Below are 15,204 nucleotides of genomic sequence, written 5' to 3' on the forward strand. Positions count from 1 at the left end.
TAGTATTGGAAGGAGACTGAATAAGATTTGCCCAGCCAAGATAAAAGGTATTACTGTCTAGATAAATAGCCTGTAATTCTCATAGACTGAGATATATACATATTTATGCTAGAAACATGTGGAGAAGCCAGTCACTGAAAATGACCAAAAAGACACAAAACAATAGATAGATGTTAGATGAAATGTTTTATTTCTAGAAATACACAACTCATTGTTTTACAAGAATATGAATAAAGATAGATGTTAAAAAGGCCTTAAGGCAGAAATATAGATGGATATGGAATGTGCAGCACATCTCTAAGAAAGCCATGTACTGATAGGTAATGCTTTTTTCTTCTTCAAGTGCTTGACCATTTACACATTCACACCGAGCTACTTCAGACAGGGCTTACTCTTTATTTGGAGGTGAATCTTCATGGAAACAGATGCCATGCAATGATTTTATCAAATGTGGGATCATGCCTAAATGACCCTCTGACGGCACAGTATGGTTGGTGCTTTGTGACTGTTGGAAGAGAAACCAGGTCCGAAATGGACTGGTCAAGCATTCATTTCTATCGTGGAAACACCTCCACTTTTCCATCTTGCTGTAGTGATGAAAAGATGGGAAATAGATTTGCAGATTGTTCAACAGTCTCATTCTGCAAGCAGTGCTGAAGCTGTTTTTTATGTTTCCATGCAAGGAGAGAGGCTAAAACCGTATGACATGCTTCAAGGCTTTGATGAAACTCGTTAGGTTCCCAAAACTATGAGGTTTCAGAGCATAATTGAAAGACAGAAAATGTGTTTTCTTTTGCATGATCAATCTTTGGAACTACTCATATATAGTTTGTGATTTTAGATATGTGGATCTATGGAAGTATCAGGCTATTCAGAAAGCAGCTCACCCTAGTAGTCTTTGCAATATGATGTATTATGACTGCCTGACTCCAAAAATGAACCCACTGCTTTCCTAAGAAGTAAGCTTTGAAAACAGGCCTTACTCATGTGCTTCAAAGCACAGAGGTCAAAAAAACATCTTGAATGGGGGATATTTTTCTTCTGAAAGAAAAAGAGTGAAGTTTCTTCTTCCCTGTTTAACAAAGAAGTAGAGAGAAATATCTGTGCCATCTTCCACCCTGAAACCGCCTCCTTCAAAAGACATAAAAGAAAAACTTTTACCAGTGTAAATTCATTCCAAATAGATGACATTCCTAGGGAGCAGGTAGCAAAAAGTGTTCCCTCTCAGCCTTAGGGAAGATTGCAAGGAACCAAGGCATTTTTTTTTTTGCTTACTTGTACAGATTTATTCATATTCTGATCTCATAAGAAGTAATTTCATGAGATGCTTGAAATTTTAAGGCATTTCATGTATTAGTGAGGTGAAACAATTGAACAGTGTAATAGAGTGCCTACAATTTCATGACTTTATGAAGTGGACAGTTTCATAATATAACATAAATGTTAAGGAAGAAGTAATTTGAGTCACATCTGTCCTCAGTGTACCAATCATTTTAACACTGCTGACAGCTGAAGAGATTGTTTAAGTCCCTCTCTCCCACTATACATGAGTTACTTTGTATTTAAAAGTCACAAAGGTGGGACTGGGGTAATAGAGATACAGTCTGAAGAGGAGGAGATCTGAGAAACAGTCTGACTTTTTCAGCTGCAGAGAGGCTACTTAACAATGATTGTTGCAATATAGGCTTTATTTCTAATAGAGCTGGTGCATTAGTGTATCTTTTGGATCACAAGGGAGTTCACCACAACAGATTTTCATTTCTTCTCTATGCTTGCATTGAAGCAATTAAGGTTATGAAATTAACTTAGACACATGACCTTCCTGAACTTTTAGTGATTCGTCCGGATGACCATTTTATAGAAACAAATATCTGAAAAAAATTTGCAAAGTAACGAGATTTGCAAATTAGAAGTATCACTTAAAAAGAATGTGTTGCTACCACTTTTACCTAACTCTGACACTATTTCTGTCACTAATTGTATGCCTGCTGACTTTATAACAGACATTAAGACCTCAGCTCAGTCACACAAGTAGATACTCTACTATTTATACAGTAATAAAAATTACAAATAGCTTTAGACAGTCCAGTAAGTGCTCTTTTTGAGAGCTAAAGCTCTCATTTTGTAGATAGGGCTATACCTCTAAGCTGCTGTGATTATAGCTTTGCTTTGATCTGATTTTAGCTTTGCCTTATCTAACCTTTTATGCTTCGGCAATTCCTCGAACTTGCTAACAAGTTTGGATACGGCCCACCACACTTTGTTGCTTTTGCAATGCAAGTTAATTCCTAATGCTTTTACAAGGAAAACATAAGGCTATCAGGGCTAGTTCTTTGCTATCATTATGGGATGTAAAATCTGGTAAAAATCTATTTGATGTTGCACATTGTTTAATATTTGTGAGATACTTCAGAGAAAAGAAAACAAAAATATGATGTAGAGAATTTCACATTAGTATTATGATATTACAATACTGTATAACTCATGAAGTTTGCAAGGCTGGCCTGAAAGAGAATATGTGGGAAATAACATGTACTAAATGCATCAGAGCTTCCTTGGCGCACACTGGGAAAACAGAAGGTAGAAACTCTAGCCAACTCCTCTCAACTAAGCTAGTCATGTATAAACAGAAGGTTCAGACTGCAGCCAACTTCCCTCAGCTAAACTAATCTTTAAATGTTGGGTGAGAAGGACTGTCAGACACACTCTTAATGTCAGAAACATCCATTTCAGAAATAAATCTACCAAGGAGATGCAGATAATGTGCTATCATCTGTCTGGTCTTGTATACCAGAGAATGTTCAGGGCTTAGGATGTGCAATTTTTGAGTTTGATCTTATATACGCCAGAAGGAGACTAATAATGTGTGTGTTATCTGCCTGTTGAAGTTTGCTGAGGAGATGCAGTTTTCAAGTTGTTTATGTATACCTGTACTGAAAATTGGATCCATAAACACACACCCTTTGAAGCTCCAAGACACACGGAGGAATAAAATCAATGTCGAGGATTCAGAGTAAGTAATAGATAGCAACTGTACATGATCAGGAGCACCAATAAACCGAATTGTTTCAATGCATGAACGAGCCTCAACAGAGGCCTTGATATGTGGGTGCACTGGTTTGGGCAGTAATAGGTAGAATTTCCAAAAACAAAGCGTACAAAAGAGACAGTACTTTGACAGATTCAGAAAAGTTCTGTTAGGTAGATCATGAATACACCTGAAAAACTGGTGGTGCCTGAGATGGCAAGCACACCAATGCACATGAGAACTTTATTGATACTGTTAAATAAAACAAGTCACAGCTTGTCAGACAGCTGAGGAAGATATTTTCGAAACATCAGTGTTCAGACACTGAGCCGCTTCTGAACCCTTGCAGGAAGGATAACACGGTATATGTGATATACCATGGTATTAGCTAATGCCTTGCTACCAGTTAGACATAAATATTATTGAACATTTCCATTGATTTCCATCAATTTTTCTTTTGGAAACGCTGATAGATTATCTGATACTAAAGGGATCATTAAGTACTGGATGTGTGTTCTGTTTTCTTCAACAGAACTAATGAAAAGCCAGAAATAAAATGATGAAAGCATGAGCAATTGGAAAACAGCTCCATGTTAAAGGCAGTTCAGGGTACAGGAGTGTTCAAGAAGCAGCAGCAAAGATTCTTGAACCTCCAGATTATTGTTTTGATTTGATCTGTAGATGCTCCTAGCTGTACGGTGCTAGGACATGACATCTTTAGCAAGGTCAAGACAACTAATTCGAATATAGCTATGTACAATCGATGTTTTAAAACATGCTCTCGTGTGTCTAGAACATCTCTGAGGATCAATATTTACTAAGTAATACTTTCAAAAAGATAATCTTTTAAAATATTACATAGACATGAATAGGACATGAAGTTACGGTCTTATTCACCTGATAAGGTGGGAAGTAAGTTAGCCATCTTTCAATATGGGTAGCATACCATCCAGGTGCTAGGCATCTCTTCTGGAGAGCTCTAAGTTCAGAAGGGGCTCGAGGTCCAGCTGTGATCACCTGATAGAAGCTGAATTTTAGAGCTGCAGGATCTTCATGTGATCGCTGATGCTGTAAGAGAGATTGCATTGCTGGAACTTCACAGACCATGAAGTCATGAAAATAAGAAAAATGACAAAAACAGTCTTACTGACCTTGGCTTGAGTGATTATTTACATTAAAAATCACTTTCAGTTAAGAAGTTCTCATCTGCATTAACTTGTTGAAAATGTTGAAATAGAAATACTGTTTGCTATCAAAAGAAATCACAGGACTGATGTTATCAATAACAAAATAGAATGTGGAGATGTCTATTTTCAATAAATTGAGTGGCAGCTTTTGAATGAATCACTGGTATAACAAATACAAGTACTAAGAAGCTCTATTTCTAGTAGTTTCATAGGTTTTTTTCCAAGTTACCCAAGGCAAATACTCAGAAAGACAATTTTGAGCACTAACACTAGTATTTATGATGATCATAGGCTCACTGGATAATTCAAGTCAGAAAACTTCTCAGCAGGTCTCTAGTCCAGCCTCCTGTCCAAGGCAGGGTCAGCTATGAGATCAGTTTAGACTAATTCTCATCAGAACAACAAAGAAAAACATGTCACAGAAAATCTAAGAACTTTATTCTGTTTGTAATTTTATCCTGTTTTTATTATTTTATCTGTATTTTGCCAAATTCCCATTGAAATCAGTGGACCGAAAGAAAAAGAAATGTCTTAACCTAAGTTAAAACAATTAATTAGGATTAGGATTGGAGAAGAAGTTCATCCCGAACAAATCTCACTATGTGTGCTTCACATTTCCCATATGTTCTAGATAGATAAGAAAGTATCTGGTACTTATATACAATTTTTAATTGCACGCAGATCTTATATTGATAAAATATGAGGTGTACACTACTGCACTGTATGTAGGATTTAAGCAGTTTTTCATATGTTACTATTTCATAATTGTTGCTGTTGAAACAAAGCTATCGTTTAAAAATAAATGACAGTAAATAACCTTCCCTGATTCTCTGGAATTCCCTGGAGATCCATGCTTTTTATTAAATTAACCTTCAATTATCCCTTTTAATATCAGCCAGGTTCTTGTCATCTCCACTAAACATTTACTATTGCTTTGTACAAATTTTACAAATTAAATCTGGGGAACTTACTTATTTTTATGACATGCAAAATTTTCCTTCAGCATTAACATATTTTTTTCCAATATTGTAACAAAAAAAGGAATTATAACACTAAAGTACCAATGGAATATTAAACTAAAATATTGCAGTAATGTTTCCCCAAAAGTTTTCAGTGCTTACAGTGCATTTAAGCTGGAAGGTTTGTCTTTCACCTTTTAATATTTCTGTTTCCATTTGTATTTTAATTTGGTGTTTGCAAAAGAACAGGAACCTGACCATACATAAATCTTGTATTTTGAGCATGAATTGGGCAACTGGGTATATAAACTGATTTTCGTATGTGCTGATTATATACATAATTGAGTGAGTAAGCATTTTTACGTAATTATATTTACAAGCAGGCTTTTAAAAATGTATTTACTCTATTTTAACCTTTAAAAAATTTTCATGTCTACATTGACAGGTACTTCATCCCATGGATGATCATATGTGGTGCACTGACAGACCAGTAAAAGTTTGTATCCTATAAAACCCTTTATACACATATATACTGAGAGCATGTACAGAGAGGAGTCAAGGCAAAAACCTTGAATATTTATTCATTGGTATTGGTATTTACTTGACTTATGCCTGTTCGCATTCTTCAAAGTGCATACCTGATACCAGGAATATGCCCGATCAGATGGATCGATGAGGATAGTAATGATCTTAGCCTTGGGGATGAGAGAAGCAGCTCGTTTAGGAGCTTCCTCAGAATGGAAATAGTTGGCGCTTTTCTCAAAGAGGAAATCAGTGGTGACATTGGAAGGAGTGGGGAAGAAATCCATGTACCTACAAAAGCAACATCATTCTCAGAACTACTCAAAAGTCACAGAGAGGTAAATGAAGCTGTTAAAAATATTTTGTTCTAAAATAATCAATTAATAGACAGCCTAACTGCCAAATAAAATCATACAGATGTTTACATTTTATTTTTGATTACATTTCACTTGCTCTCAGCTTTCTTCTTTTCACTACATGTAACTAGGCATTGAAGCTATTTTTTGGTACCTGGAACAAAATGTTACAATATTCATACACCTTCTTCAAATTAGTGACTTGTCACTCACTTTTCAGTCAGAACAAATTCTTGTCAAAGTCAATACTAAAAAATGAGTTTTTCCAATGTGATTCTTTGCTGACATAATTACAGTGTAATATTATAATAAAAAATATTTAGGATGAGAATTGTTCTTACTAAAACCATAAAACAGTTTGTTAATGTGTGGAAGATACACTAAACAAAAACCACAGCTTCATCAGGCAAAAGCTTTCCTATCAATGACAGCATCTTATTATTATTGTTCTATGAATCACATTTTTGTGGAAATGTGTTGAATACCTTTTACTTTTTATTGCGAGCTTTCCTCATCCATCATGAGGTTCCAACCTTATACCTTATAAGGAAACACTTAACATTAAATATGGCATGGCACTAGAGTTTTGGAAGGAAGGCAAAATGATACTTTAGATAACACGGCAAATATGGAAAAAGTAGAAACTGAGGTGGTGTCAGGCAAACCTGCAAAGACAGCAGATCAGATGGCATACCAAGAGGTTATAAGGTAAGGCTCATCAGCGTATCTGCCAAACACAGAATGCTGAACTGTTCCACATTTCTTCTAGGGTAAGGCCATAACCAAAATGTACAAGGGTAAAGCTAAGAATGATTTGGAGAAACTTATCTAATAAATTTGTTACAACGCTTACATTAAGAAATGCATGACTGGTCGATTAGGACTTCACATCAAGAACATAACTGCCAATTCTCTTCTGTTTACCTCTGCTGGGAGACTGCAATCTATTTATATCTGCATTCACACCTCTTTCAAGACTGCAGTATCTAAGTTTTCAAGGTCTAAAGTGCTGAAAAAATCCTTTCTTGCATCTGTAGTTAGTCTTGGTCTAACTGTACACTTGAGTAATGACTAAATCAGATACAAGTCAGCTCTTGGAAAAAGCTATACTTTTCATTACCATAGAAGAAACTGAATTGGGTGCCATTTATGAATTCCCTTGTCTTGAAAGAATGCTACGCAATTAAGGAATAATGAGGAGAAATCATGTATTTGATTAACATTTGGTAGACTCATTACATGCCAGCATTAAAATACCGCACCAGGCTGAAGGTCTGTGAGATGTGTCTGGCAGACAGACTGCGAATCCAAGTTAAAGAACTAACGCAAAGAGTAGTTCTGAATATCAAATACTTAACTGTGAGAACCTGGCAGGGGTGAATGGGACGTGCAGTACAGACACACAAACAGCCAAACAGAGGCTGTAGAGTAAGAACTCAGCAAGAGGATGTGACCTGTCTACACAAGCTGATCACTGGGAACCTTATGCACGACTGCTGTACTAAGATGAAGGTAATCTGGCACATGTCCAGCAGAAAAGTTGAATCTGTCAGGTAGGGAAGTGGACAAAGTAGGAGGAAAGACAGAAGTAGCAAAGTCATTTTCTAGTCTCATGAAAATGTTAATTTTGCTGAAGAATCAGCTCACTGCACATGGGCTGTCTCTGTCAGTGTAGATCCACTATACCTGGTTCGCATGTCATCTTCCCCAACTTCAAAAAGCAAGGAGTCAGCTTTCTAATTTCCACTCATTCAACCAGCATCTTGCAATTGATACTGCCTGGATGACACACTACACTTCGTAATAATAATCTGCTGCAACAATATAATTTTCTGTGAAAACTAAGTGCCTTAAAGAGAAATTGGATCTGAAGTGTCTGCACTCAGACCATGTAACAGTCTTCACTCTATTAATTTTATGGATGAATGCAAAGTGAAAGGTAATAAAACTATCTTCCTCTAAACAGAGGAAAAGACAGAAAAGACAAAATACCAGAAATCTTTTATTGGCGCTCCTCAGTCACTACAGCATGTTACTGCTTTTCACATTGTACTGTTTTATGCTACAGCACTTTCTGAAAGCAATAGAAATCACAAATGGCTTTCTGGTTATAGATATGACTGGTGATTCCCTGATAGTCATAATGAACATGGCAGTAGTGATACATACTCTATTTTTTAGCATCAGTACCCTACTCAGCTAGTAATGTTTTCCTCACTATTTGATCTTTGAAAAACATTTTGAAAGGCTCTGTCTCCCTTTTACCTGACTGCTATTTCTAAATTCCATTTAGAGGAAAAATTGTCTGTCTGATACTACATTTTTTAAGACATTAGATCTTCAACATGAACATAATTTATGTCTCCGTATATCCAACTAATAATTATTGTTGTTCTAACTTCAAAGGCATGTGTAATAAGGAATAAGGTACCTGTTAGAGAAATGTTTAGAATTTACCTTTAAAGACTTAGAGAATTAAGAAATAGGTATTTTGTTAATCTCTTATTTTCACTTTGAAATATATTAATATTTGAATATTTACAAGAAGGTCTTATAAAAGTTAGTGCATTTGTGATATCCTGCAGTGAGATTATTATTCACTTGCACCAATTTATTATCTTAGAAAGTTACTTTTTATCTCACTCCCTCTACATGAACAGTTAACATTACCAACAGTAATGTCATTTTTGTATTGTGCACAGTATATGAACTTTTATATTTATACTAATAACCCATCTTACCAATCAATCCCCCTGTGGTAGTTATTTCTATTAAAGAACTGTACCTCCTCAAAGGTTTTTGGGCTGGGGGAGTTACTAATGATGGAAGGATGCATGATCAGGAACAAATACAAAGCTGTGGTACCTGCAATAGGATAAAAATCCAAGATTAAAGAAAACCCCACACATACACACACACCCATACTTTTTAATTTGATACTTATTTGATACTCATATCCTCAGATTGACTAAGCTTTTCAATTCAATGAAGATATGTTGCTTTATGTCCCCTAAAAATCTGGTTCTGTGCTTTTAAATCAGACATTTAAAGTACTCTAAATAGTTAACAGAATATGAGTGCCAACACTGAAAATCTGTTTTTCACAATTTAAAAAAAATGTATTTTAAGAATAATATTTTTAATAGGACTGTCATAAAAATTATTTAAAATCTTGTACTCAGTAACTATAGGTGATTGGTGGAGATGACAGGAAGCAGATATATAATTTTTTGATAATGGAAAAGGAAATTAATTATAAATTTCATTATAAACTACTGCAACCTTGCAATTCAAACTGTTCATCATTACGAACTTCTTGACTTAAAGTAAATGCTATGAAATAATGAGTTTCCTTAAAGAGGATAGTTTACTTGCAGGAGAAACAGAAATATATGGTTAAGAAATTACATATGATTTGAAAAATAGCTGTCCTTTCCTCCCTCAGGTCTGACAAGATTTTGTTAAACTTGCTGATCTCTTCATCAAAGTGGTACTCATTTTGAGCTAAGCCTAAGAAAAAGTGGCACACTCTAGAACACTGCATTTTCAAAATGTGTAAGGTCTGTTGTTGTAACTTACATTAAGTTGCATCTGGATGATGTCTGAAAATAAAAAGTGCTACCAGATGATCAAGATCTCTACAGAGCATTCTGAATAAAGACTACCTGGTATAGTTATAATTATTTTAACTTACATATAGCTTATCCTGTTGAAATACAATAAACTCTCACCAGTTTTCTGGGGTCCTACAACCAAGAATTTTGGTAATCGATCACAGGTTTTTTCTTTAGACCAAATATCTCTGTGACGTTTGTCATCACAGGGATTCTAAAAGGGAGAAAAGCAACAACTAAGAATTTTATTGGTAAAGATATCTATTATGGTTCTTAAATTCTATTTATATCCTGTTTACCAACACGTAGATATTCTTACCAGAAAATACTATCTTCCCTCACAGTGAAAAATCATGCTATGTATTACAGTACTGTTTTGGTAATTCAAAAGGTATTCTCGATATAATAAGACAAGAAACTTTATGTGGATTTTTGTGAGGACACTTTCAAGCAAGCATATTCTTGAAATACAATTTTCATTTTGATCCGTTTCTACATATATGGTTGTCCCAGCTCCCCAACAGACACTGGGATAAGACCATTTTTGCTGAAACATCACTAGGTTCATGGAAATTATGCTAAAGGTAAATTTGATCCAAAACACTTAAGATATTCAAAATCTGTCATTTGACCAACTACACACAAATAAGAAACACTTAAATTGCTAAGCAGTTCTCCAACTATCAGTTTTTTCTTCTATATTGCTGTAACAGCTTTCACCCTGTGTATGCTGTATTTTTTAAAATGAAACAGCAAATGAATTACAATGTAAGGACACTATCCATAATTTTCATTCACATATATGTATTCTGATCCCCCAGTTCTAATCAATACATAACACTGAATCTAAAGGGATTCCTGCTTTAACAGATTTTTCGTATGCTGCTTTACAACCAGTTGTAAAATTTAGGTTTTACAATTAGCAAACACTGTTGTTTGGCAGTACTTAGCCAAGATGAAGAGAATTACCGACCTGGGAGGCTAAATAAAGTATCTGTATTCAAATTCATATGAACTACAGACAAAAGACACAGCTTTCAGTGTATGGTGGTGAATGTTATTAATTCCTTTGTCAAGCAATTCTATGTTTTTAGGTCATGCAAGTTAATTCTCATTTTTTTAAAATCCATTCTCTCTTAATACGTTATGCAAAATTCTTGACATTCCCCTCCCCCCACCTTTCCAATGCTTTATTCAGCAACGATGTGAATTTCAAGCTGTGTCCTTCAGTTCAAATTTCTGATCTGATACTCAGACTCTGAGACTCAGAGTTAAGTGGCAAATCAATATTCAAAACACTTGAGTGGGCAAGCTTAAATATATTTTTACTTTGATTTAAAAAAGCTAAGTCAGCTCAAAAAGGGTCTGATCACAGTGAAAGTTAATTATCAGATAAATGAACTAAGTTTTTCTATGATATTTCAGCCATTGTTAGTGTACGAATATCCACAATATTCAAACATTCCACTGAAATGACTGAACTGTCACTGAACGTGTGCAAAAAGAACATTTGCAATGTTCACCAGCTCCTGCATGGACTTCTCTCTAGGGACTGTGCTCTTAGCACTGGGTGATTTACTGAATACATGGCAGCTGCAAGGTCAGTACAGACTTCAGCCTCAGCAGAGAGTCACATTCCTGGTATTTGCAATTTGCTCACTTGTGAGGGGAAAATAAAGTCAGCAGAGTTGATAACACCAGTGTATTAAGTACCGGTAAACTTCTTGCCTGTGCAGTTCTCAGCCTTTTGTGAGTAACTTTAAAATCTATTTCTAATTGACCAGTCAATTTTAGTATGTTGTCTTAGTCCCCTTTTCTCTTTGTTGGATGCCCTTGTATGTAATGTTTTGAAAAAAACATTGTCATGTCCTTAATGAAAAATTGCTAAAATATACATACACGTCTCTTTTCAAAAATTCTTCATTCCTGCTAGCTCCATAAGGATAAGACATAAAAAATAACATGACACATCTTTCCCACATTTATAAAAAGTCACAAATAAACTGAATTAAAGATAATTTTAAATATTCAAACTAGTACCTTCAACCTTTGTTGAAGCTTCTATAAACTGTTCTATGGAACCAGCTAGTAAATATGCCCACTTTTCTTTACAAGAAACCGAATCAAAAACTTTTACGACAACAAAAAAACCCCACCAGAACCATTCTTTTTTTCTTCATCTCTGCATCAGCAAGTTTGCATACCTGCCAGAGAGGGTCTTTTTGCTCAGGGAACAGTTCAAAATACTTGTGAGCCAGCTGAACCGGAGGAAGAGTTTGTAGTTTCAGGTTTGTCCAGGTATGAACAAAGTTGGCCAGGTTCACAAAGGTGTATAATCCCAGGCGGTCATTCCCATAATTAGACAAATGTGTCATGAAGATGCTAATCTTCAAGAAACAAAATAAACAAAGCATACATTCATTCTTCATGTCACTAGATGGCAGTGCAACCATAGATAATATGAATCTAATTCGTACTTTACTCTCATTTAGAGCTGCTAGACTTTGATCACATCGATGTAGATTTTACTATCTGTGCTCTTCACTGAATTAAATCCTCCTTCTCAAGTCAATGCAATCAATGAAACAAATTGTAGAATAGGTACTATGACCCCTTGGTGAAGCAGGATTTGCAATCCTGACCTGGGGTTGTATAATATTTACATAACCTTTATGTAAATTCATTTAATAGAGAACACAGCAAAAATGGTACCCACAGTTTCATTTACCATGAAATACATATGTAATAAGAAATGAATATAAAAAATGTGAATTCTATTTCTGACCAGAAGATATCTGACCTCTATTACTGTGACTTAAATCTTGCTGCTCCAGTTGTAAGTTTTATAACTTAAGTAACTCACCTCCCAAAACTGCTGAGAAATAACCTATATACTAATGATGGGGAGTGACAGACAATCTTTTAGATAAAAGACTAGTTCAATAGCCAACCACATCAAAATCATGTAACACTGAATAGCTTTTACAAAACTATTCTTCAAGTACTGGGCAGATAGTCAAGTTATAGGCAGAAGCAGAAAATAAAATTGTATGAAACATGATTGAGTATTCTCAAAGAACTGCACATAAAATATTCCCAAAGGAAAAAAAAACTCAATATCCCAGTTGGGAAGTAAGGCTGCTTATATTTTGCTGTTCTAACACCTCATTGTGAACTTCCTACTTAGATAAATCCTCTCAGGTACATCCCTAGGTCCAAATGCACTCTCACACTCCAAATGTAATGAATGCTTACAGTGATGATTTCTCATGAAGTACATATTTGCGTGCACATAAACCATATTGATGAGCAGAGAAAGAATACACAGACCTTAAGAATGGTCTTTCAGAGACTGAGGAAGAACTGAAGACTGAGATGTCTCTTTTGCAAAATGTTGTTTTTGAAGTCATTTTTCACCGATGAAATAATCTGTTCTTATATTAAAATCTGCAAGCTCTTGCCTGTCTAGAAGTGATTTTTCCCAAGTTATTTCTTTCAAATATAAAAAAATATGGAAATATGGCTTCAAAATCAAATTCTCCAGACTCATTTCCATTAAAAAAAAAAAAAAGAACAAAACACAAAAACATGGCTCTGTTTTAATAAATAAATCTGCCAGCGCCATCAATGGGTAGTCCCATTTCAAGTGAAACTTGTAGTAAGCCACCTTAAAAAGAAAAGGGTTTATCATGGCCAAAGTTCTCAAATCAGCCCAGGAACTGAAATTAACCTGTTATAAATGAATTACACCCTTCAGTTTAAAAAAGGAAAAAGAAAGGAACAAAAAATTTGAATCTACAGCTGTATTCTTTTGTTTCAGAGCATTTAAAGCACTGGCTTCCTATGGCACAGAAATTAATAACTATGAAAGTTTTATTTTGAGTATCTATCTATGTGTAACAACACACAGTATTTGCTGTGAGTGAACACATTACATTACAGAAAATGTGTTTTATCAATAAGTGTCATCTAATGACACCTCTTGGCTTATGAAGTAAGCTGAGGGCTTCATTTTTCCTGACTCAAGTAAAATAAGAAGATATATAACTGATAAATCAGCAGGATACAATCTTTCATTTCAGATAGGATAGTAAGTTTTTTTTAATACTCCCTTTAGGCAATTAAAAATAAAAAATGCTTGCCAAATATGTAACTTTTCAAGTTTCCTTTTTTATTTTGCTTCTCAACACATGAGTAGCCCAGCAATGGGATAATCCTTCTCAAAAATACAACTGCAGTATTTCCAGGAAAACAGTTAACTTGCTTTCTTGGCAATTTCTTTCCTACACCTGAGTTGACCTCTGATATTTAGGCTAGTTCAGTTACCTGCCAACAACTTTAACACTGCACTAGAAGAAAAAGGAAATAAACTTCAAATATTGCTAATTCAAGGAAAATATGTATTATTCTTTCCCCGATAGGAACATCACTACAAGTTTTGAGAATATTACAGAGCAGAGGTTAAAAAAAATGACTGGATGCATCATCATAAATCATTTCCAGCACATGAAACTATGTCAATGAAGGGGAAAAATATCAGAAATCTCATTCTCTTTATACAGTTATTTTTTTACATCAAATGCTTTATGGGTAATTGTTTACAACAAAAAGAAAGATGATCAAATGCTAGTTAAAAATGCAAATGATTATATTTTGTAAATAAGTCATATTTAGTTTTATCCAATACACAAACTTATATATAGTTTCATAGGGTAGAAAATGTCTCCATTACTTCTGTACACTATCAAAAATATTACCAATCAGTTGAGGCTACCTTCTAAGAATATTTGAACAATAGTTTTTCCTCTCATGCTGATTCTTACAAACTCCTGGGATATCTACGTAAAATTTGCAAACCACAATTTAATCTTGTGCTTTGTAAGACAAAGAAATATTGCTGATCCAGGGCCTATTAACCTGGTCTGACCCCTAGCACTCAAAAGAGCATGAGAACTATCAGCAATTTTTTCCTCTAAACTTTGGCCTCAGTGGGTCAATACAGACCCCTATATGGGCTAGGGTAGCCTGAGAACTACTCACTCCTGTTTTCAGCTGCAAAAGGTCTTTATAACAGACCTGGGCAAAAATTGCTAGCTAGAGTACGATGCTGTGATGGCCATGTTTACATTTGTCTTCTAATGATCCTAGAACATTTCCTGCGCCAGGCACTCCTATGCAAGGCAGCTTCCAGCGCACAATGCCGATGTGCCAGGCAGTTGCCTGTACAGGAAGTCGTGAGGGTCTGTGGCCAGCAGCTTTGTGCCCATGGCGAGATGTGTAAGCTGATCCTCCCATTTCCCTGCCTACAAGGAGAAAATGAGTTACATCTGCCATTTTGATGGCTTTCACTTTGGTGCTGGCCCATCTGCAGGGCCAACTACTTCTCTCTGCTTTCCTGGCAATCTGCACAGAAAGAGAGTATCTATCAATTTATAGAGCAAGGCAAAGAAGGATGGAAACTCCCTTTATTGTTACATTTCCATTCACAGGTGTGCAGTCTCACACCTAGACAAAATTATTACTAAAACCAAAATTACT

General features: G+C 35.2%; 1 protein-coding gene across 1 annotated transcript in view; it reads right to left on the reverse strand.

Annotated features, from left to right (window-relative positions):
• The window catches only part of LOC134140012 (bifunctional heparan sulfate N-deacetylase/N-sulfotransferase 3), a 64,546-nt gene that overhangs the window by 3,928 nt on the left and 45,414 nt on the right, over nt 1–15,204 (reverse strand). The window contains exons 6-10 of the mRNA XM_062574819.1: nt 11,871–12,053; nt 9,784–9,880; nt 8,794–8,917; nt 5,813–5,987; nt 3,926–4,096 (exon numbers count right to left, since the gene is read on the reverse strand). Of these exons, the coding sequence (XP_062430803.1) occupies nt 3,926–4,096; nt 5,813–5,987; nt 8,794–8,917; nt 9,784–9,880; nt 11,871–12,053 (750 nt within the window). The remainder of the gene's footprint in view (nt 1–3,925; nt 4,097–5,812; nt 5,988–8,793; nt 8,918–9,783; nt 9,881–11,870; nt 12,054–15,204) is intronic.

The sequence above is a fragment of the Rhea pennata genome, chromosome 4 (assembly GCF_028389875.1).
Source record: "Rhea pennata isolate bPtePen1 chromosome 4, bPtePen1.pri, whole genome shotgun sequence".
NCBI classification, from domain to species: Eukaryota; Metazoa; Chordata; class Aves; order Rheiformes; family Rheidae; genus Rhea; species Rhea pennata.